Raw genomic sequence first — 19,802 nt, forward strand, 5'->3', positions numbered from 1 at the left:
TAGCTCAAGGCTTCAGCAGCTGCTGAACTGCATGTTCCCATTGGCTCCTGAATGGATGCTCTCTCTGTTACAATGTCAGCTATTTGCTTTTCCCTGGTAAAATTTTCCAGGTGTAGCAGTGTTCAGCCAAGCCATCCTTATCCCTGCATCTGCCGAGGGGGAAGTGCGGGCTGCCTGCTGGGAGTAGTGTGAGCAGAGAACATTTTATCTGCAGAAGATCATTGCAGGTAACACGTACAGAGATGTGTGTAATGAGCCAGGCTTTTATCATGTTGTTGTGCCGGGCAGAGAGACCAGATGGGTTAGATCTTGGGTACTTAACTGCTTTTAGGATTATGCATGTGATCTGGGGAAGGGCTGACAGCAGTGAATATGCAGCTGGTGGGACAGGATTTATAAATATGTGGATTATAAATATGTGGTTAAAACACCCAGTGTGGAACCCACTATTTAAAATATAATATGCAGCTCCCCCTTAGATGTTGCAGAGATTCAAGTACCAGCAACCCCAGAGGGTGTTTATTAGACTAGGAGTTGCAGTACTACATTCCCAGTGTGTTGTTGTACTACAACTCCCAGCATACCCTAGCAGCCTTTGGCTATTATTGGGATGCTAGGAGAATACCTGCAGGCTGTGGTTGGTCAGCAATGTTGTAAAGTCTTCCTGCCACTACCTTTCCTTGCTATTGACACACAAAGTTTCATCAACCTGACACAGTCTTGTCTTATTATACACACTATTCCACAGTTATAGCCCCTTCCTTCTACACAGAATCCCACAGACTTTTCCCCTAATGTGTTACTACACACAATGTCCCACACCTACAGCCCCTTACTATACACACTAACCTACAATTATATTTCCTTTGCAATCTTGCCTTACTGCATGCACTATCCTGTTGTTTTACTTAATGTTAGTAAATAGGCTGCTTTATGTAAAACCTCTTTGCACCAAACCAAAAATAAACCCAAAGGCTAGGAGCAAGTGTAGGGCTGCTAAGTGATGCAAAATCATGCCTAGCCTTTCTGATACTGTATCGGAGCTTTTCTCCCTGTGACAAGAGAGCACTTGCCATAGGCAGGGTATCAGTACAGGGCTCCCCAGTGCCTTGCATCCCCCAGAGCACCCCAGCTTGTACATTTAGAATGCTGAGCAACTCAGGGGTGTTTTAGAGCAGTGCTGTCCAACTGGCGGCCTGCGGGCCGCATGCGGCCCGCGACCCCCCTCTGTGTGGCCCCCCACCTGTCTGGCTGCTTTGATGACTTACCTTTGTGTAAGCTTTAAATGGTATCAGTACTGGCCCTCTGCATGGTTAACACCTCAGATTCAGGCTGTAATCAGGCTGTATTGTTTAAAAATGTAATCCCCTGTGTTGTTCACACCTTTTAATCTCTGCATTGTTCTACCCCTGCAGTGTTCACACCTCAGGCTCAGGCTGTAATCACTCCCATTGTTCACCTGTTCACACCTCAGACAGACTGTAGGAGAGACCCAAAAATAAACCCTGCACACTATAAAAAGAACATATACTGAGGTGGTACTGCAATTAAAACATTTTTTAATATATAGTTATTGTGCAGACTGTGGGAGTATGACACACACAGGCAGGGTAGGGAAGGCAGAGTATGGCATACACAGGCAGGGTATGGAAGGCAGAGTATGGCACACACAGGCAGGGTAGGGAAGGCAGAGTATGGCAGGTTTTTGCTGTACTACCACCATTAATATGGCTATGGTCATGCGAAAACATGGGTGTGGTTTCAAGTGGGTGTGGTTTTAAAAAGGGGAGTGGTCAAAACTAGCTTCCATTATCGGCCCTCCACCACAGAGGCCGGAAAAATTCCGGCCCTCGGTACCACAGAAGTTGGACAGCACTGTTTTAGAAGATGCCTATGTGCTGCATATCTCCCACCCTTCTGTATGCTTCTGTACACATCTGATAGCACTGCATGCAAAGTAAGACCCAACTCTTTGCTCTCCACCATGTGGGACAAGATGCAGATTGCTATGTGCTCTTTTTGGTACTTAGCATCTTGCTACAATTTTGTAAATGAGTCTTGTATTGTTGTACCACCACCCGTTTTGAAATCCACTTGAAAATTACCAGGGTGATCTAATGGAACTCTTTGTGAACTGAGGTTGCCACCTGTCCACCTGCCACCTTTCCTGCCTCCTTACTCCGGGCAGGGGGCGGGTGGTGATGTCACAGGGGCCGGGGAGGGGGTAGGCAGTGACATCATAGGGGAGTGGCGGGTTGGTGAAATCATGGGGCTGGGTTATGTCGTGGCGAGCGCCGATTGGCCAATCGCCACATCAAACTCAGAAAGTCCTTCCTGGTTTTCCAAGTTTGGAAAACCAGGCAGGCAGTTTTGACCAGGACAGCCCTTCTGAAAACTGAGCTGTCTGGGTGGGTCAAAACTGGACAGGTGGCACCCTATTGTGGACAATGCTGGGCTGCTGTGATCTACTGGTTACCAACTCAAGATGAACTAGTTGATAATCATCTACCTACATGATTTATCTTTTGGGCACCAATAATGAAGCTTTTTGCAAGTATCTGTTCAGGAGACCCTTAAGAGATCATAGGAAATATTTATTAGAAAATGAGAAGGAAAGGTTGAAATTACTGGGGGTCCCAAAAGCTAGGCACCCCCCCCCCCCCCCCAGTGATTGTATTTACTTACCTGATACCCCAGGCCAATGCCCCTGTTAAAAAAAAACTTCCCTGACAGGGGTAAGCACCACTGAGTGATCTGCTTCCGGTTTTTTATCTTTCTTCGTGTGGGTGCACTTGCGCAGTAAAGTGAAAAGCCAAACTTGAAAAAAAAGCCATCTTTTTCACTTTACTGAGTATTTGTCAGCCCCAGGGTAGCAAAGAAAGATGGAAGAAGAGGATTGCTCTGTGTTGCTCCTTGAGAAGAACCCTGGGCCGGTGTAGTTTTTTGCTAACAGAAGCTCAGGCCTAGGGTATTAGGTAAGTAAATACTATCACTGGGGTGTGCCTAATGTTTGGCATGGGGGGGTGTCAAAAGTTAGGCACACCCCAGTGATAGTGATTTCACCTTTCCTTCTCCTTTAAGGAAAAAGCCAAAAGAGTCATAAAGTGAAACACCTGAAGCTGTGGCCTGTCATGAAGGCCTCAGAGTGGGGCTCTTGGCAAAGTATTGCCCCGTAAAGATCCAGAATGATTTATCCGTCTGTTATTTATATACTGGGCAGATTATTGCTCCGGAAACCACAACTTCAGCCAAACACAGATAAAATGGAACAGTAAGATTCACTTAACCGTGCCTCCTGCTCCTGCAGTGCCAAGTGCTGTTAGAAAAAGCAGTCACAGTAACTTAATGTGTTCTATTTCAGGAAAATGGACTCTCTTCTCAAAACAGCTTGTGTTGTACAATCCCTTTCTCATTTAAAATAACCATAAGGCTTGTCAGACACATTGCTACAGGAGTATGTTATACAATAAAGCCCTTGTGTTTCACATGAGTTCATTTAGTTCAGCTTATTTCAAAAAAGTGTATCAACACTGTTTGAACTTCCAGAAATAAATATAAACGCATTTTGTTTTTACATGCTTGCACAGAAAGGAAACAATGATAGTCTGCCTGTGTGCTTTTTGGGACCAGTCTCTGCTCCATTAGGCTCACAGTGTATTACAATCTCTCTCTCATTTGTAGACCCTCTGCTTTCCAAAGAATCTATGCGCCAACGAATATGGAAAGCAGAAGGACTTCAAGTCTGAGAATCACTTCACAATAGAACAAGGTAAGAAAGAGGTTGAATGACACAGGGAGCCTAAAGCTGGCCATACACGTGGCGATCCGACGATGTTTTGTACGACCATCGGTCGCACGAAACATCGTCAGATCCGCCACACACCATTCAGGGCTGAATCGGCAGGTAAGGAGGTAGAAACAATAGGATTTCTACCTCCTTCTGCCGATTCAGCTCTGAAGGGAGAATTTTGGTCAGGCGCCTTCTATGGCGCCCGATCAAAATTTTCTAACTTGGCCGATCGGCGAGCCGACCGATTTCAGCAGCTTCCTGCGATATCGGTCGGCTCGCTGACATGCCATACACGCACCGATTATCGTACGAAACGAGGTTTCGTACGATAATATCGGTGCGTGTATGGCCACCTTAAGGGGGGTTGGGGAATGATTTATTTATTGTTATTACTGGACGATCAGATAGTGTTCATGCATCTTTTCTACATAAGCCCAACTGAATGAGCTCAAAAAGGGTATATTTCCCCCTGATGATTTCCCCCTAATAATTCTAATGGGTATTAAAAATGTTTAGGTAACAGCCAAACATACACAGATGTTGTACATCAAAAATGTGTGGACATAATGAATATGATAGGATTCAAAGTGGGAAGAGGAAACAGAAGGAATAGAGCAAGAAAAGGAAAAATATTGAGGAAAAATATTGGAGGCACAATGAATGAAGAGAAAGGGATACATTATAAGAAAGACCCGATGCATGGGTCACTCAGGAGGAAATTCAAGAGAGACTTGTATATTTAAAGATAAACAGGACCGGATGGTATTCATTCAACTATAGGCCTGTTAGTCTGACATCAGTGGTAGGAAAGCTTTTGGAAGGGGTAATAAGGGATAGGGTACTTGAATACATTGCAAATCACAATACTATAAGTTTGTGCCAGCATGGTTTTATGCTTAACAGATCTTGCCAGACTAATTTAATTGCCTTTTATGAGGAGGTGAGCAGGAACCTCGACATTGGAATGGCAGTGGATGTCATCTACTAGGACTTTGCTAAAGCATTTGATACAGTACCACACACAAAGTTCATTAATTGAAAAATATTAGTCTAGAACATACTATTTGTAATTGGATAGAGAACTGGCTGAAGGATAGATTAGAAAGAGTGGTGGTAAATGGAACATTTTATAATTGGGCCAGTGTTGTTAGTGGAGTACTACAGGAGGTGGGCGTACAACTTACTGTTTCTATTTTTGTTGATTATACTGAATTGTGCAAAACTATAAGTTCCATGCAGGATGCTGCCACTCTGCAGAGCAATTTGACAATATTGGAAAACTGGGCAGCAAACTGGAAAATGAGGTTCAATGTTGACAAGTACAAAGTTATGCATTTTGGTAGAAATAATATAAATGTGAGAAGGATCTGTTTTTTTTTGTACATAATAAGTTGTCTAATTCCAGGCAGTGTCATTCTGTGGCTACTAAAGCAAATAAAGTGCTGTCTTGTATGGGGGGCAGTTTTGGGCTCCAGTCCTTAAGGATATTAATGAGCTGGAGAGAGTGCAGAGACTGCATCTAAACTTGGGAAGGAAGATTTAAACTATGAGGTTAGACTGTCAAGGTTTCTCTGGAAAAAGGCGCTTGCGAAGGGACATGATAACTCTGTAACAAGAACATTAGAGGGGATTATAGGCAGTTAGGTGAAGTTCTTTTTTCCCATAAAAATGATCAGCGCACCAGAGGCCCCCCCTTTAGATTAGAGGAACAGAACTTTAATTTGAAGCAGCGTAGGGGGTTCTTCAGAGTGAGGGCAGTGAGGTTGGGGAATGCCCAACTTAACTATGTATCTATGTAAAAGGAGAAGAGTTGATGGGTTTCAGTATATCAATATCTCACCGCACAGCTGAATTTGGATTTCAGTATTGCATTTTGCACACTGTTCCTTAGATAAAAAGACATTTTTTCAACTCTTGCCCACTCATCCTTATTCCCATGCCAACAGCTGGCACCTTTCTGTGAGAGAGAGAGTGGAAAGAATAATAAGAAACAAGTGGGTGTTGGCTAATAGACATTACATAATTAACGGCTGGGAATTAGAATAAACATTTTCTGGAGACACAGAAGACATATAAGGTAACTTCCCAACCTCGACAATATTCTTATAACTGATTTCTGATCAATTTCTGTTCACTTTAATATCTCTATTATCTCATTATCTAGAAAAAGTCAACTTTTAGGCATGAGAGAAAACCTTTACAGGTAGTCTGATGTAGACACAGTGAACATAGCACTTTCTTAGCTTTTAGGGCTGTAGCACACAGGGAGATTAGTCGCCTGTGACAAATCTCCCTTGTTGCGGGCGACTTATCTCCCCGAAATGCCATCCCACTGGCTAGAATTGCTAGAATGCGATTTACATTCTAGCCAGTGGGATGGCATTTCGGGGGCAACTAATCTCCCCGTCTGTCATGGCCCTTAAGAATTTATCCTTTCAATGAGTCAAACAAGAACCCATTCTTAACCCAATGGATGCTCTTCCAAGCTCTCTTTTAATTGTTTAGGTCATGTATTACAGTTAAAGTAGTCACAGGATAGTTAATTATCAGTGAATGGCTGCTATGCTAGCAGTCTTGCAAGTATTAAGAATCAAGCCTCTTTGGGGGTGTCTCAGCAGCATCTATATAATAAAGTGGATTGTATTGTAAATTCTGACTCCAAATCTAATTACATTTGGGGGTATTACCCCTCCGCCCAAGTTTGGCTCTTTCTATCCATAAGTGGTAAGATACCAACATACAGTAAGTTGACATGTCACTATATCTAGAGAACCTCTAGGTCTGTAGACATGTCGCTCTCCAATGTCCTTCATCAACCTGAATGCCTAGTTCTTCCTCCTATTTCTGTGTGCCTTTTAATTATTTTTTAGACTTGTGTCTGTAAGTTACCCTCCCATTTAGATCATAAACTCTATGGGGCAGGGACCTCTATCCTCTTGTCTCTTTGATTCTTAACTTATTGCAACTGTACCTTGTATCTATTTGTATTTATTGTTATACTTTGTATTTATCTATTATTTTTTTAATAACCCCCTGTTTGTATTAATGTATTATACTGTACAGCGCTGCGTACATAAGTAGCGCTTTATAAATAAAGATATACAAACATATACATACATTTGACAGCATGTTGTCATGTTTAATCTATATTTATTTTTAATATATTAATTATATGAATTAGTTCCCTGAGCTGTGTATTTTTAAGTTTGCACATTTAGGGGCAGATTCACTAAAACTTGGGTTTATTTTTTATTTAAATTTCTTCGAAACCACAACTAAACTCTTCTACATGAATGGCAGTCATTTATCTAAAGATAAGAAAATTGTGACTTTTTCAACTTGTCACATGATAACCACAACTTTTTTCAACTTCTGCCACAGAAAAACCCAAAAACCTCTAAAACCACAAAGCAAGGGAAATTCTTCCAGTTGTAAAAAGAACATCTCCTACATGATCTCAGATTTTAGATGGAGTATTTTCAGATTCAGAATTGTTGCAGTTTTGTCGCATAATAAATCTTGGAAAAGCTACACTTTTTTATTCATAAAAAAATGTGAGTTTTAGAGCAAAAAAACATGAATTGTGACAAAAAATAATAAATACAAATGTTAGGAAATGCCCCCCTAAGCTGTAGGTTAGATGCCACTCCTGTATTACACTCACTTGTTTTCAATTAACCCCTTTTGTGTTAGGTTATGTAAAGAAACATTGTTTAAAGTTGGATCCAATAAAAGCTAAAGACTCAGCAATTCCAGAGTTGGCATCTTATTGGTTTGTGTATGGGGTTTTCCGTTACCTGGCAGAGAACCATTGAGCAGGGTTAGAAGATCCCACTGAGTGATTGTTTGGCTGGGTTTAGCATGTTTCTGGCCAAATCTGCTTTCTGCTTGCTTGGTGATGCAGATTTTGTAGTATATTCCTACTATGAAAGAGATTAGTCAACGTTGCTCTTTAAGTAATCATCTCAAAAAATAATTTTTTCAACAGGAAATTGTAAATGAAAATCAAAAACACTTTGTTTTTTGTTTTCTCTCCTGTTTATAGGTAAAACACTATGGATTTCCCACGAGATTCATTTGGTAGGGGAGTGTGCAACGGATTTCCTTATGTTCAAAAGAAAATTTCTATTGTGTCAGAATGTCACGGACAGCAGATTTTAAGTATTCTACAGAACTTCAGAGACCAGAAGGCATTCTTTGATTTTAATATAATAGTGAAGGACCAGCTTATGCCTTGCCATCGGTGTGTGCTGGCAGCGAGCAGCGACTTCTTCAGGTATGTCTGCATCTGTGCTCTTCATCATTCACTGAATGATGTGTGTAAGCTTGGGTGCATGTATGAGCATGTACGTGTGCCCTTAAGGCATGAAATGCATAGGGTTTATAGAGATGCTTCATGTTTAAATGTAACTTTGAGTATTTTATTACTTTAAACCCCTGTGGAGATCCTTGAGTGCCTATATGCCCGTAGTGGTTGCTGCATGTATGAGAACACGACATGAAATGCGTTTGTGCATGTATAAAAAAAAAAGGCTTGAAGAAGGCCAAATATATTCACCCAAACAACTAATGTAAAATTGCTCTCCTGAGCATTTTTGCAATTTCCATTCATCTTTTTTTCATTTTTAAACCAGAACAGAGAAGTGTCAGGAGATGCCTCTTGAGCATCAGTTACTTAGGGCCATAGCAGGATTAGGGCTCCTTTAGATGTGAGATTAGAGCTCGCCACAGAAAAATTCACCTATTCTATTCATCCCTATGGGATTATTAGAAGCCTGTTTATTAATTGGTGAACTAACTTTACCCAGTTGATAAGATGACTCCTAAAAATGCTATAGGAATGACTAAAATGTTGGTGAATTGTTGTGGCGAGCTTTATCTCACATTATGACAAATCTGCTCCTTTATTTTCTACCGTTCTGTCAGACTAGCTGGACAGAACGGGAAGGGGTGCCACTATTACAAATTCATGGTGTAAGCAAAAATTAACTCCTAAACAATTTTACTTGGGTGGCTATAGTTCCCCTTTAAGGAGTGATTTAAGATTAGACATTTATATATTAAAGGTCACAGGACCTGTTACAGAAAAATGTTTCTACAGTTCCATGAAAATACATTTGAGTCTTGTTTTTACGCCCTTGTAAAATGCCAATGTATTCTACTCAACCTATTATTTGCTGTTAATGTGTGCCCTATAGCCCTATTAAGCTTTAATGGCTGCCCTCATTGCTACATAGCAACTATTTTATATAAACTATATCCAAGCCTTTGAAGCAGTGTGTACCAGTAAAGGGTATCATTACATATCTAGTAATGATAAATCCAAAGCAACTGGACTTTCTGAGTAATCTTGAAAAAGTCTTTCATCCAGTACTCATTTGAGCTGTGAAGCCACTCAGATAAGTTGTGAAGCATTTTCAAGTTTATTTAAAGTCCAGGTGCTTTAGATTTACCATTATGAAATACTAGGGTTCATTAGCGTTTTTCAGGGGTGCTGATACTGCACTAAGGGGTGCAAGAACAGACCACGTAGTGCTCATCTTAGAAGCACCTGAAATCTATTTGGAGTATCAGAACACAACGTCATTAGGTTCATATGAGCCCCGTCCTTACCGCCTAGTATGTGGACCCCATTCTGGCCTGCGCCTTCTGCCACTCCGTAACTTGCAGGACAAGCATGTAAGGGATTGGGGTAGAACCCTTTGTGCCACCTTAGCCCCAACACCAAAAAGGAGTACAGCTTTGGATTCCCACTGAGGGACAGTGGTAGGAGTAGAGGTAAAAGTGGTCCACACTTCACTTGTTTGCATGTTTTTCCACCAACAGCCATCCTTCTTTTTTTGGGATACGTGGATTGGTACTAGGGTGTTGTCAGGACTTAAAGAATTACATTTGTTCAGGAAGCTAGGGAGGTCAGCATCATCAAGTTAAGGATGGAGATTTGAAAGCAATGAGAATCGGAGAGTGCAAGTAGGCCTCCCTGAGGTTCCCAACATGCTACATTTATCCAAATAGATCCAGAAATTGTCTCTGCAACTTTTCTCTGGTTTCTTGCTGCATCAGCTCCTATCATAGCATGGCCAGCATTAGTCTATACAGGGAAATTTTTTAGCTTTTTGCTGCCTGCCGTCAAGAGAGAAATTACTCAGCAGCAAAATACTGCTGAGTAATCTGATGTTACTTTAAAGGAGAAGGAAAGGCTAATAAAGAGTTAATCTCAAGCTGCAGGCATACCTTCAGTTCTCTCAATAGTGCCCTTAAGTCTCCCCATATTTCACCTGTTCAGATAATCAGAAGCCAAACAGGAAGAAACAACGCTCCCATAATGCCTCACTCCTGCACCAAGACCGAGACCAAGTGTACATGCTCAGTTTGTAAGACTATGGGGCACATTCATTAAAACACAAATTCGAATCCCGAATGGGAAAAATTCGGATTGGATACAATAATTTCTGAAGATCGCAAATATCACGAAAATGCTTATGAAAAAATCGTATTAGTCACAATAATATTGGCGATCCAAAAGTCGCGAAATTTTCGTACCAAATGATTGTAAACAGCGGCAGAAACTTTCCGAATTTTTCACGCAAGCGTATGCAAAAGACGTGCAGGCGTTCGGAATAGTCACGCAATCACGAAAAAATCAGCGAAAATACGCTCGCAGGGTTCGAATGAACGTGTCTTAATAAATCTCCCCCTATGAGTCAGCTTCCTGCTGATTGGCTCAGACCTGCATTCCTTGGGGGGGGGAGTGAGTTCTTAGCATTCTTGAGGGGTGAGAGCAGGGAGCTGTGTGTCTCTGGCACATGAATGACACAACAAATCTTTTGACAGGGACGTCAGTGCAGTGTTTCTGTGAGTGCTTATGGCTATATTTACATAGACCAGGGGTGGGCAAACTTTTTGGCTCAGGGGCCACATTGACTTACAGACGGCCCGGGCCGGACCCACGTTATGCCCAGGGCCGCCATTAGAAATCACGGGCCTCTCAGCTCCCACCCAGCATCCTGCAGCTCCCCACCCCAGCATCCTTCAGCTCACCCCCAGCTCCCCCCTCAGCATCCCATCCAGCATCCTCCAGCTCCACTCCCCAGCATCCTGCAGTTCCCCCCAGCATCCTTCAGCTCCGCCCAGCATCCTACTCAGCATCCTGCAGCTCCCCCCAGCGTTCTTCCCATCATCCTCCTCAACATCCTCCCACCAGCTCCACCCCCACCCCAGCGACCTACAGCTTCCTTTGGCTCCATGCTCCATCCTCCAGCGACCTCCTGCCTCCTCCGGCTGTGTCAGTCCCCCGGCTCCCATTGCATCTGAAGTTGCAGTGGGAGCGCACGCGCACGCACGGGGCGCAACCAATCAGGAGTCGGTGGGCCGGATTAAAAAGGTAAACGGGCTGTAGTTTGCCCACCCCTGACATAGACCTTTCTGATAAAGCTTACTTAGTTTTTACCTTTCTTTCTCCTTTAAGGTGATTGGGTGATTAAGTGGTGTGGTACTTGTTACTGCCAATTTCTAATATCATGGGAAATTATTTGTACTGCTTCTCAAACTGCTGATAGAAGATAACTGCATTAAAATTAAATTGTTCAAAATTAGAAAGGTGTTTAAGTTCAGTGCTGCTAATACGCTCTAACACCCACTGGTGTAAGTTACTGTGCCCTTCAAGTGTACAGTAGTAATATATGAACCCCGTGACATCTGGAACATACTGGGAGATAGGCTCAACTTAATTCAGTGTAGTGGGTGCCAACAAAGTTGAATGGACTCTAATGGAATGTTCTATGATGCAAAATCCCTCTGTGATGACCAAGACTGCAAGTCTCTGTCTGACACTAAATCAGCTATATCCCAACCATGGCAGCTGCAAAGAAGCATTTTCCATTCTACAAAGAGGCTTTTTGTGTACATCCAGGGCTGCACAGTAACAGAGTATGATTTATTTTTACTGCATACTGGATATAAAAAGAATTTTACTAACCGCTTAGTGAAACTGAGGTTATACAGTCAAGAGGTAAAAGAGCAAATTATTCCCAATGTAGCCTTTTAAAATATGCTAAGCATTAACAAGCAAGGCAAGAGTAACGCTAACTTCTATATTACACAATGATACCATTTTACATTCATTGGCACGGCTCCATATTGCACCAGTCTATGGCGACGAGAAAAACGAGCATTTCAAATGTATAGAAACTGACTCCACACAGTCGCTCTCTGTACTCCGGATTCTCCCCTGACTTGATTTTAAGTTAATCCTGGAATTTTACTTTTTAAGCGATATTACAGCTACAATCTCAATATCACTGTCAAATTTTTACCACAGCGTTGGGTAAAAAAACTAAAAAAGATCTGCTTGAAAACAAGGTATAATTACATAGATTCCTTTTATAGGATGCTAACAGCTCATATGTAAAACCCTGCTTCATCTAAATAAATTAAAAAAGATATACTTTGGTTAGTAGTATGTGCTATTGGGTAATCCTAAATAGAAAACTGCCATTTTAAGTACTAAGGGCCGCCCCCTGGGATCATAGGATTCACGGCGCACACAAACAAACCAAGGCACACATACATGTTAGAGCACATCAGCCAATGAATGGACAGAGTTCTGTCTTTTGCTTCCATACTACTTCCTGTTACAGTCAGAGCTGCATTACTTCCTGTCAGCTGATCTCTGAGGGAGCACACAGCCCATCACTAAATGGCGGCTCAAGGGACAGGATGTAAAAGGGCAATATTTACTGATATATATATTCCAGTTTGGTAAGATTCTTTAATAAGGTCACTTTACACATTACATAAACTATCTGTTGGTTAAGTAGTTATTTTGGTGGGTATAGTTTTCCTTTAAGCAAACAAAAAGTGACACTGCACATGCTCAGGGTGGTCTGGGCTACTGTTGAGAAGACTGCAGCTTATGGTTGCCACATTTCATTTGCTGTAATTCCGGGTGGAAACGTGATGTCACAGGGGCGGGGACCTAATATTACAGGGCAGGGCTATGACATGGCGATTGATGACTGACCAAGGTAGTTTTGACCCAGGCAGCCCTTCTGAAAAGTGGGCTGTCCGGCTCAAAACTAGACAGGTGGCAACCCTACTGCAGTTATAGGGCTGATCATTAAATTCTGATGCAAGTTGCACTGGTTTCCGAGCTGCCATGTAATGAGAGTCTGAATTAATTACTAATCAGCCTTATATTGTGCCATTAATATTCTATACATACAGTATATTGTGACATTTATATTCTATATATACAGTATAGTGTGCCATTTATATTCTATATATACAGTATAGTGTGACATTTATATTCTATATATACAGTATATTGTGACATTTATATTCTATATATACAGTATAGTGTGCCATTTATACTCTATATATACAGTATAGTGTGACATTTATACTCTATATATACAGTATAGTGTAACATTTATACTCTATATATACAGTATAGTGTGACATTTATATTCTATATATACAGTATAGTGTGCCATTTATATTCTATATATACAGTATAGTGTGACATTTATATTCTATATATATAGTATAGTGTGACATTTATATTCTATATATACAGTATAGTGTGACATTTATATTCTATATATACAGTATAGTGTGACATTTATATTCTATATATATAGTATAGTGTGACATTTATATTCTATATATACAGTATAGTGGGACATTTATATTCTATATATACAGTATAGTGTCACATTTATACTCTATATACACAGTATAGTGTCACATTTATATTCTATATATACAGTATAGTGTGCCATTTATATTCTATATATACAGTATAGTGTGACATTTATATTCTATATATACAGTATAGTGTCACATTTATACTCTATATACAGTATAGTGTCACATTTATATTCTATATATACAGTATATTGTGACATTTATATTCTATATATACAGTATAGTGTCACATTTATATTCTATATATACAGTATAGTGTGCCATTTATATTCTATATATACAGTATAGTGTGACATTTATATTCTATATATACAGTATAGTGTCACATTTATACTCTATATACAGTATAGTGTCACATTTATATTCTATATATACAGTATAGTGTGACATTTATACTCTATATATACAGTATAGTGTGACATTTATATTCTATATATACAGTATAGTGTGAGTGGGTCCCTAAGCTCAGGTAAGTGACAGCAGCACAGAGTATGGGCAGGGAATCAGCAGAAAAGAAGATGGGGGGCTACTGGGGAATCTTTGGGGGCACAGATCTTCCCTGCTAAAGGGCTGTGGGTGCCTTGGGCTGGTACAGAAGCCCAAAACATAATGTACAACATTTCTGCCCTTCTTCTTTGTTAAGTTTTAGTTCTCCTTTATGGAAAACATGTCTGAATCTTCTAAATTATAGGTGGCTAAAGCAATGTGCTATTTATATGGGCTTCTGTAGCCCCTCTGTCTCTCTCAAGTCTTGTAAAATATTATACAGCAAGCTTTCACTTCATGTCACGTCTTTATGAGCTTGCACAGTGCCGGCTATATACAAGCTATTTTTATTATCCCGGGGTATATAGAGTATTATGCCTGTAATTTGATTGATTTATTTGTTTAAAACAGGTTAATTATCTGCAGTGAATGAATGAAAAAAATATCTTCAACTTGTCTTTTGTTTATGAAGATTATTACCTTGACAATATTCTGTATAATAAAGTGATTTAATTTTTCTAGAATGTCTCCCTTTCCAAATGATATAAAGATGCAGTTCGCTATATATGAATTCAGATTCAAAAACATTGGCATCTAAAAGCTTGGGAGTTCATGTAGAAGTCAATGGGATTTATCCCAGGCAAAATTTAAGCCATTTTTTCAATATGAGGTTTTTGATTTTTTTTAAGACTTTGTGGACACATTGAAAACATTTGAGTCTTGTAAAAATTGAAATTCGAATTGAAAAAAATATATATCTATATCAGGGATCCCCAACCTTTTTTGTTTGTGAGCCACAGTCAATTATAAAAAGGCTTGGAGAGCAACACAAGCACCATAAAAGTTCATGTAGGAGCCAAATAAGGGCTGTGATTGGCTATTAGGGGCCTCTATGCACCCTATCAGCTTACAAGGGCTTTATTTGGCAGTACATCTTGTTTTTATTCAACCAAAACTTGCCCCCAAGTCAGGAATTCAAAAATAACTACCTGGATTTAAAGTGTATTTATCAAATGGTGAACTATAACTTTCACCCACTGATAAATACACCTCTGTGGACCCATTGCTATATGACTCACATAACTGACTGTCATAATAATATTTAAAAATATATATTTTTTCTCTATAATGATAAAACAGAACCTTGTATTTGATAGTAACTGAGCTGCATGTATCCATCTTGGTGGCAAAACAATCCAATTGGGTTTATATAAAGTTCTTGGTAGATTTAAGGTAGGAGTATCCAGATTACTGAAAGATCTCTTAAGCTGGCCATACACGCACCAATATTATCATACAAAACGAGCTTTGATTGGGTGCCATTGAAGGCACCCAAGCAAAATCTGCGCTTAGGGCTGAATCATTAGATAGGGGTTGAATTCCGATTGTTCAGCCCTGAACGTCAGTGGAGGGTGGGAACGAACTTTCCTGCGACCATAATTGTAAGGTGTATGGCCACCTAAATCCAGAAAACCCCAGGTCCCAAGCTTTCAGTATAATGGATCCTGTACTTGTATAAAAGGCTTAACTCAACTAAATTGTCAGTAGCTAACAAAACATCGTACTGTACAATGAAAGTTCCAGGCTGGAGAGCATCCACACAAGTGCCACTATTTCTGATTTTTCCAGATTTTGCTATCCTTTTGATACAAACCCAGATAAAGTTCTTTTCTATCATGGGATCGACTACTACTGTATGTAATTTTAGTAACTTCATTTTGTGTTTGTTTACAGAGCTATGTTTGAAGTAAATATGAAAGAACGAGATGGAGGCAGTGTGACAATCAGCAACCTATCATCAAATGCGGTGGCTGCTTTTCTCGATTATGCCTACACAGGCAAAGCAGAGATCACAGATGAGAACGTGGATATGCTCTTCCAGATGTCATCCTTTCTTCAGGTGCCACTACTTTCCAAAGCATGCAGTGATTTTCTAATAAAGATCATTGATACAAATAACTGTTTGCAACTGTTGTCGATATCAGAGAGCTATGGGTCAACACGGCTTTTCGATCATGCCTTAGAGTTTTCTCTGCAGCATTTTTCCTTGTTGACACAGTCAACAGATTTTTTGGAACTGAATATTGGGGTTCTTGAAAAATGTCTTGAAGATGACTTGCTGAATGTCCCGGAAGAGGAATCCGCATTGGTTGCTGTTATTGCCTGGACCAAACACAGTTTGGATAAAAGGGAAAGATTTTTTCCCCGACTGTTAAGAACAATAAGGTTGCATCAGTTGTCCCAGTCTACACTTCAAAATGTTCTAATCTCAGAGGACCAGCTATTAAAAAGCACAGATTGCTTATCAACTATTAACTCTGCCATAAAACGAGTTGAAGCTGCTGGGGGATTATTTCCGGATGCCCGTCTTTCCACAACTGAGAAGTATATTTTTGTGCACAAAACTGCGGAAGATGGGGGGACACAATGCACTTTTTGCTACAACTTAAAAACGGATAAATGGTTGGAGCTTCCACACATACAACTTACTGATCTACCAGGCTCCAGTCTATCAAGTTATGGAGAAAAAATATTTATAACTGGGGGGTGTAAAGGGCATTGTTGTAGAGGAGTAAGACTTCATATCGCTGAGCCATATCATGATGCTACTGACCAAACTTGGTGCTATTGTCCAGCAAGCAATAATTCCTCTTTAGTCCCAGCCATGAAGAAGCCGAGGACAATGCATACATCTGTCATGGCCCTCAACCAATTATTTGTGATTGGCGGAAAGACTAAAGGAGCACATTACATTAAAAGCCTTTTAGATGTTGAGTCCTATAATCCTCTTGCTAAAGAATGGAAATCGGTAAGCCCCTTGCCAAGAGGAATATACTACCCCGAAGCAAGTGCATGCAAAAATGTCATCTACGTACTGGGTTCCGAAGTAGAAATTACCGACGCTTTTAATCCTTCTCTTGATTGTTTCTTTAAGTATAATGCGGAGACAAATCAATGGTGTGAGCTTGTAGCAGAGTTTGGGCAGTTTTTTCATGCAACATTAATCAAAGCCGTACCGGTGAATAATACATTATACATCTGTGATCTTTCAACATACAAAGTATACAGCTTTTGTCCAGAAACTTGTGTTTGGAAAGGAGAAGGATCTTTTGAATGTGCTGGATTTAATGCAGGGGCTGTTGGGATTGAGGATAAAATTTATATATTAGGAGGTGATTATGCCCCCGATGAAATCACAGACGAGGTGCAAGTCTACCATAGCAACAGATCTGAGTGGGAGGAAGTCTCTCCAATGCCACGGGCTTTAACAGAATTTTACTGTGAAGTCATTCAGTTCAATAAGTGTAGGGATCCCTGGGGAACAAGCCATTTGTAAACATATCTATTATGGATGAAAAAAAGAATAACTTATATGTCAGCGGCAGTTTTTGTAAATGACACTATATACTGAAAAACATTTTTTAGTTCTACTTGCACTATACACAAACATAAATTTGTTAATATGCATGTTATTAGTCAAGAATAATTGCATTCTATTTGTTAGATAGAAAACCCAGTAGATAATATGTTCTAAGACACGCTAAATTATTGAGAATATTACACTGTACAAATATGTCTGTTACATATATGTTGTGTGTTAAGAACTAGAAATGTAAAATGAGAGTGCATTAAAGGAGAAGGAAAGTCATTTAGGCATTTTACTGACATTAGTGCCACCTAGAACACTATATTTATTCTGCAGAAAGCATTACCATACCTGAGTATAGAGCCCTAGAGGCTTTCTCTATTTGCTCAAGATTGCAGCTGCCATTTTAGTTTGGTCTTCATAGCTTCCTGCTGCAGCTCTAGCCATTATAGCTCAGATTACACATTCCTAAGGGTGGAGGGAGTGAGTTTTATGAATTCTTATGGGAGGGGGGAGCAGGAGAGGGGAGAGAGGAGAGAACTGTGCAGACTCTGGCCCCAGGGATGAAGGATTTTTCTGAGAGAGGGAATCAGATACCATAAGAACATGTTTACAAAAAAGGAGACAAGAAATCCTGTGTTTCTTTTGAGTAAGGGCTCTGTGCAGCATTACTGTAAGTGCCTATGGCTGTATTTACATAGATCTTTCTGATAAAGCTTACTTAGTTTTTACCTTTCCTTCTCCTTTAACCCTTTGAGTGGCCAAGATTTTGTAGACTTTGTGTGCCTTTAGCGAATTTCATTTTCAAGACATTGCCATGCAATGCATATTTAAGAAAACAGTGGGATAGTATAACGGTGCACACAAATTAAAATGGCATTGTTTCATTTATTTGCAATGAGGTGGAAAATCTCAACTGTTTTAGTAAACTGGGAATATAACATAAAGTTGCTTAAAACCTTCAAAGACAGTTATTGAATTTTTTTTGTGGTTTTTTAAAAAAATATTTTTAATTCTGTTCTCATTGGTGGTTTTTGTTGAATTGCATAAAAAAGCTTAATTTTGAGGGGAGGTTTTACTTCCTCTTTAAAAAAGTATAAGAGGAGAAGAATGAGTTACTGACAAGGAACAATTTTCATCATACAACTGTAATGGTGAAATTATGCTGTAGATACAAAAACAAGAGACATAACAGTTTACACATATGACAATGACATCACAATGAAGCAGATACAGGTATGGGATCCCTTATCCGGAAACCCGTTATCCAGAAAGCTCCGAATTACGGAAAGCCTGTCTCCCATAGACTCCATTATAATCAAATAATTCAGAATTTTAAAACTGATTTCCTTTTTCTCTGTAGTAATAAAACAGTAACTTGTAGTTAAGCCCAACTAAGATATAATTACCCCTTATTGGGGCAGAACAGCCCTATTGGGTTTATTTCATGGTTAAATGATTCCCTTTTCTCTGTAATAATAAAACAGTACCTGTACTTGATCCCAACTAAGATATAATTACCCCTTATTGGGGCAGAACAGCCCTATTGGGTTTATTTCATGGTTAAATGATTCCCTTTTCTCTGTAATAATAAAACAGTACCTGTACTTGATCCCAACTAAGATATAATTACCCCTTATTGGGGCAGAACAGCCCTATTGGGTTTATTTAATGGTTAAATGATTCCCTTTTCTCTGTAATAATAAAACAGTACCTGTACTTGATCCCAACTAAGATACAATTAATCCTTATTGGAGGCAAAACAATCCTATTGGGTTTATTTAATGTTTTATTGATTTTTTAGTAGACTTAAGGTATGGAGATCCAAATTACGGAAAGACCCCTTATCCGGAATACCCTTGGTCCCGAGCATTCTGGATAACGGGTCCTATACCTGTACACTAAGTGGCTGATTTATTAAAATTCAAATAACATTTTTTCTGTGATTTACGTTTTTTGCACAAAAACTCCCATATTTGATTTATGTTTTCCAAAACCTGAAATATCTATTTTTTTTAAAGGGTAAGTAAGCCTTTTATTTTATAATCCCCTAAAATTACTCTGTACTGCCCCCAAAATAACATACCTTTCTCCCTGCATGCAGATTGTTTTAGTTTTTCTATTACAAGCAACTGAACAGCAGCTCTTTTACTTACTTCCTTGTCTAGTGTGAAGCTCCACCTCTTTTGCTTTCTGAACACATCTCTTTCTGACTATGTAGACCTAATAGAGGTGCCTACTTGTCACACTCTCTGCCTCTGCTCCAATGAAAATCAGGCATGCGAAGTAGGCACCTCTTTTAAGTCATCATAGTCTAAGAGAGGAAAGCAAAAGGGGGTGGAGCTTCACACTAGACAAGGAAGTAAGTAAAAGAACTGCTGTTCAGCTGCTTGTAATAGAAAAACAAAATAAAAATGCATGCAGGGAGAAAGGTATAGTATTATGGGGGGC

At 39.8% G+C, this 19,802-nt stretch overlaps 1 protein-coding gene across 1 annotated transcript; it reads left to right on the plus strand.

Moving 5' to 3' along the window:
* Positions 1-17,809, plus strand: kbtbd3 (kelch repeat and BTB (POZ) domain containing 3). The gene is made up of 3 exons (XM_002934926.5): positions 1-227; positions 7,836-8,066; positions 15,719-17,809. Exons 2-3 carry the CDS (start codon positions 7,846-7,848, stop codon positions 17,319-17,321), a joined length of 1,824 nt encoding a protein of 607 aa, XP_002934972.1. The 5' UTR covers positions 1-227; positions 7,836-7,845; the 3' UTR covers positions 17,322-17,809.
* Positions 17,810-19,802: the final 1,993 nt, after the last annotated feature.

Source organism: Xenopus tropicalis, chromosome 2, assembly GCF_000004195.4.
Source record: "Xenopus tropicalis strain Nigerian chromosome 2, UCB_Xtro_10.0, whole genome shotgun sequence".
Taxonomy (NCBI): Eukaryota; Metazoa; Chordata; class Amphibia; order Anura; family Pipidae; genus Xenopus; species Xenopus tropicalis.